This window comes from Pelecanus crispus, chromosome 8 (genome assembly GCF_030463565.1).
Source record: "Pelecanus crispus isolate bPelCri1 chromosome 8, bPelCri1.pri, whole genome shotgun sequence".
Taxonomy (NCBI): Eukaryota; Metazoa; Chordata; class Aves; order Pelecaniformes; family Pelecanidae; genus Pelecanus; species Pelecanus crispus.
Genome location: NC_134650.1, coordinates 41476918 through 41481828, shown reverse-complemented (window position 1 = coordinate 41481828; position 4911 = coordinate 41476918). Strand labels below are relative to the sequence as shown.

Sequence of the window (4911 nt, the reverse complement as noted above, 5' to 3'; positions counted from 1 at the left end):
AAACAGACAAAAATTAGCTAAAGTAATATTGCCTCGTTAGACAGAAAGCAAACCACAGAAAGTGTCTTAGATCACACAAAATAAAGGCAGAAACTGAAACAGATCTTCCAAATCTTTATATTAAGTCCCTCAAAAATACCATGTGCTTTTGGCAACTCTAAGATTAAAAATTATATGAATCTAGTTAGGGCTTGTCAACTTAAAAAGATGATTTAAAAATAAATCTTAGCAAGTTCCCAATTCAGAAGAAATTCAAGTGTGAAATTCAATCAAATAATAAGTACAAAGGGAATAAACAAAAACCTTTTTCCTCCTTCAGTATAAATTAATTGCCAGACCAGTTTGTCATAGACTACTCTTCTTTCTCGCATCTAAGGATGCATATAAATTCATGAAGTTATTCTCAGAGGATGAAATTAAGTTGTCAAGATCATAATCAACTTCAAAGGTAGGTCTCTTCCCAAAAATTACAAGAGCAAGAAATACAGCAAAGTGTGCAGTAAGTCCCCATATCTTGAATGACATTCCATGTTCATGGTCATCATATATAAAGCAGTGCATCCAACTTAAGTAACCAGATGGGGTTTTATAAGGCAAGGACTTGTAATTTACGGGCTTGATAAAGTACTCCAATGGCACAACAAAAACACTGCTCACTTCATCTGGATTAGGAACGGCCTGGAATGTATCCTCTATAAATCCTACAACTGGTGTTACCAAGTGATTCATCTAAAAGGAAAAAAAAAACAACAAAAAAACCCCCCAAACACTAAGTTTGTACCAAGTAAAAGAATGTTATTTATTTTAAAATGTTATCTCACCAAAATTTCCTTTGTTGCTGCTTGTGTCCATTGTCTCGAGAAGAGTCTGGTATCACCTTCTCTGTAACCACCCTGGAGGTACTTGAAGAGAGCAACTAGATCCCCCGCTAGCTTTCTCTTCTTCAGGCTGAGCAAACCCACTTCTCTCTGTTTCTCCTCATAATCCATGTGCTCCAGCCCCCTTACTATCTTTGTGGCTCTCCGCTAGACTCTCACCAGTTTACCGCTGTCCTTCTGGTACTCTGGTGTGTCCATAACTGGACATGGTACACCAATGAGGTCTCACAAATACCAAATACAGAGCAAGGATCTCTTCCCTTCGCTCTGGTGGCAACAGGCTGAGCACTTTAAGAAGCAGTGGTTATTTACAGTTACAGGTTTGAAAAGGTCATTATCAACCTCACAAAAGAAAATTAACCCAAGCTTATTTTCTAATTATATGCTGACTTACTCATCTTATTGCTTACTTTATCAATTCCAGGCACAAGCCTACAGATAACTTCCACCTTCTCTGGCTGGAGTCCCACTTCTTCTTTAGCTTCTCGGAGAGCAGTATCAATTTCATCTTTATCAATTGCTTCACTTTTACCTCCTGGAAAACACACTTCCCCTGGTGATCTTCTCAGCTAGAATTTAAAGGAGTACTGCTGTTAAATATAACAAGTTTTACATTTCTTCTGGGATCCACACAGACACTTGTTCATATTGCAGAATCACTTTGTTTATCTTTCCAAAGAAGCTGGAAATGGCGGTAAGAGGTTTCTGCGGATCAGAAGAAATGTGCCTTATCAAGAGCTATGCAAGAAAGAGTTGGGCCTATACACCACTAATCCATAAACCCTCACTATCAGAAACACACATATCACTTGTACAGTATTGTGTAATTCATACTATACATTCTGCTTTAATACTTCAAAATTTACACTTTTCATCATCTTGCTTGCATAAGAGACTGACAGATGAATCTAGACAGACACCTTGAATAGTGAGATTAAAATACTCAAGGTAAGAGCAAGAATTTCTAAAATACACATTTAAATACCGTACCTTTAAGTACGTTGTATTAATAGGCTTGCGCATCAAAGATCGATAAAAAGGCCATTTACAATCAGTTTATCGGCTAAGTATCTGTAATTATTAGGGTGTTAAAATTTCTAAGCAAGACTCCAAAAACCTTCAATTTTTCACCAACAGCAAAACAGACAAGTAAATAACCTCTGAATACAGGCAGTTGATCAGGGTGTGTGTGGGGGTGGAAAACAAGAGTTGTGAAGGAAAACAAAGTGCTGGCAGAACACTCTTGTTCTGGGGGACTTTGGTTGTTGCCTTTCATATATAAAAGGAGAGAAGAGTAGTGTTAAATGCAGACTGAAAAGCCACATTAATAAAAGCTGCCCTGCATTGGCAGTTTTCTTACTTAAGTCATAGTAAACAATCAAAATTTCCTTTTCTGATCTGGAAATCATCTTTTACTGTCACAGGTTTCTGGGTAACCAGCATTTTTCTGGCATGCAAATACTAGAATCGTTGGTGTATGAAGATACCTGCTTGTAACTTTGGGCATGCTGCCCGGACTGAAGTTTCAAAAGCAGGCCGTAGAACATGAGGTTAAGGATGGGACTTGTGCAGCACCCGAGCGGGAACGAGTGTGATGTCCATGCACACGACGAGTGTGATCTCCTTCCACACGATGTGATGTCCCTGCACGTGATGAGTCATTTCCCTGCACACGATGAGTGTGATCTCCCTGCACACCATGAATGTGATTTCCCTGCACGCGACGAGCGTGATCTCCCTGCACATGACGAATGTGATTTCCCTGCACACGATGAGTGTGATCTCCCTGCACACAACGAGCGTGATCTCCCTGCACACGATGAATGTGATTTCCCTGCACACGATGAATGTGATCTCCCTGCACACCATGAATGTGATTTCCCTGCACACGATGAATGTGATCTCCCTGCACACGATGCATGTGATTTCCCTGCACACGATGCATGTGACCTCCCTGCACGCAACGAGCGTGATCTCCCTGCACACGATGAGTGTGATCTCCCTGCACACCATGAATGTGATTTCCCTGCACGCGACGAGCGTGATCTCCCTGCACATGACGAATGTGATTTCCCTGCACACGATGAATGTGACCTCCCTGCACACGACGAGCGTGATCTCCCTGCACGCGACGAGCGTGATCTCCCTGCACACGATGAGTGTGATCTCCCTGCACACAACGAGTGTGATCTCCCTGCACACAACGAGTGTGATCTCCCTGCACACGATGCATGTGATCTCCCTGCACACGATGCATGTGATCTCCCTGCACACCATGAATGTGACCTCCCTGCACACCATGAATGTGACCTCCCTGCACACCATGAATGTGATCTCCCTGCACACGACCCCGCCGGTGCTGCACTCCGTCCCTCAGAGCGGGGCTCTGCGCGGGCAGGGCCTGGCGCTGCGGCAGGCCCCGGCCCCGGCCCCGGCTCACCTACCTGCATCGACCTGACAGTGAGCAGCAAGTGCAGCTTCCCCTCCCTCACCATCAGCGGCAGGAAGACAGAGGCTTTGGGCAGCGGCAAGTGGGAGAATTTGTCTCCGACATCGAACTCCCTCAGGCGGAGCCTGGCTTTCTCTTTAACACTCTTTCTAGAAGCAAACAAAGGAGCGCCGTGACACCCCGAGGCTGCACCCCGGCTCCCAGCCCCCGGCAGACAACGCGGGAGCTGGTTCTCCCCGGGGCGGCCCCGGTTCTCCCCGGAGCGGCCCCTAACGGGGCTGGGCCGCGGCCGCACCGCTCGCTGCCGGGGCTGCGGCCGCCGGACCCGGGCTCGGCTCGGCGGCGGCACGGCTCGGCGGCTGCCCGCCCCTGGCCGCCAGGGGGCGCTGCAGGCGGCGCTGCACGCGCCCCGCAGAGCCCGCGGGGTCTCTCTTCTCTGCTGCCGCCCCCGCCAGCTGCGGGGCGAGCCCGGCAGGGCGGCAGCACCCGCGGGCAGCGGAGGAAGGGCCAGGGACGACCGCTACCTTTCCAGCTCATCCTGCCGCTCCGCAGCCGCCATCTTTGCCACCCCCGACCCCACCGCAGACTTTCCCCGCCCCCGTCACCTCCCCTCCCCCCCCCCGTGACCGACGGCCAGTCCCGCCAATCGACACGCGAGATGGCCGGGCTCCGCCTTCTGATTGGCGGCGGGCAGGCCAGGTGAGGGGGGGCCTCGCGGGACGGCTGCTCGCGGCGTTCCCGCTCCCGGGCAGGCGCTGAGGGGAGCCCGGGCCTGGCCGCTCCCGCTCCCGCTCCCGGTCCCCGCCCCCGCCCCCGCCCAGGGGCAGCGAGCGGCCGGCGGCAGCAGCTTCCCCGGGCTGCGCTGACCCGGAGAAGGGCGGCGCTAGCTGCCAGCAGCCCTCGCTCCAGCTGGGAGAAACAGAAACCCGCGGAGCGGCCCGACCTCAGAGGGGCGAGGGCGGCGGCGGCAGCGAGCGGGTGGCGCCGGGCTCCGGTAGGAGCCGTGCCCGTTGCTTTAGGTAAGGGGCCTGTTCGTGCAGGCCAGTGTTCCTCCTCACGCGCTTTAAGGGGCGGGTGACACGGCAGGTGACAGCCTCCAGCTCTCGGGGGGCTCTGGAAAGCGCCATCGCACACCCGTCAAAGCCTCGGTCACCTGTAGCTCAGGACTCTTAAAGGACAGCACCAGACCTTCCTGAAAACAGACGCCTAGCCCAGCACTCTCAATTCACAACGGGGGAAACCCCCAAGGTCTCAGAGCTCACTGATCCTTTAGTGCAGGTAGGAAGCAGCGAGGTGTCGGAGGCTGCCTCAAGCTTGGTGCAGTTTCTGAGCAGTGAGATTGAACTTCCAATTCTCATTAGGGACACACAACTAGCAGAAGTAAGTTCCTGCTATGATGGTTTGTCATCCAGTCTTAACAGCTAGCAATTAGCAGTACCTGCATTTCAAGTCACACCCCAATGATCCAATCAATGTGATCCGTTCCCTCAAAAAACAAGACACAACACCCCAAGTTACATGGAACGTATAAGAGCTAACCTCAGTGTAGTTACATTAACGTTTACTTTTTCTTCCATTGCATTA

At 50.3% G+C, this 4911-nt stretch overlaps 1 protein-coding gene across 1 annotated transcript; it reads right to left on the bottom strand.

The window, feature by feature from the left end:
• Positions 1–345: 345 nt before the first annotated feature.
• NUDT7 (nudix hydrolase 7) lies at positions 346–3889 on the bottom strand. The gene is made up of 4 exons (XM_075715766.1): positions 3852–3889; positions 3323–3476; positions 1289–1447; positions 346–729 (listed from the first exon to the last, which is right to left on the bottom strand). Exons 1-4 carry the CDS (start codon positions 3884–3886, stop codon positions 346–348), a joined length of 732 nt encoding a protein of 243 aa, XP_075571881.1. The 5' UTR covers positions 3887–3889.
• Positions 3890–4911: the final 1022 nt, after the last annotated feature.

What these genes read in the sequence shown, in the direction of transcription:
- NUDT7 (XM_075715766.1), bottom strand. Translation starts at nt 3,886, where the DNA reads ATGGCGGCTGCGGAGCGGCAGGATGAGCTGGAAAG. An exon ending in CGGCAGGATGAGCTGGAAAG is followed by an intron (nt 3,477 to 3,851) that starts GTAGCGGTCGTC and finishes GTTTGCTTCTAG; the next exon opens with AAAGAGTGTTAAAGAGAAAG. An exon ending in TTGTGCCTGGAATTGATAAA is followed by an intron (nt 730 to 1,288) that starts GTAAGCAATAAG and finishes TTTTCCTTTTAG; the next exon opens with ATGAATCACTTGGTAACACC.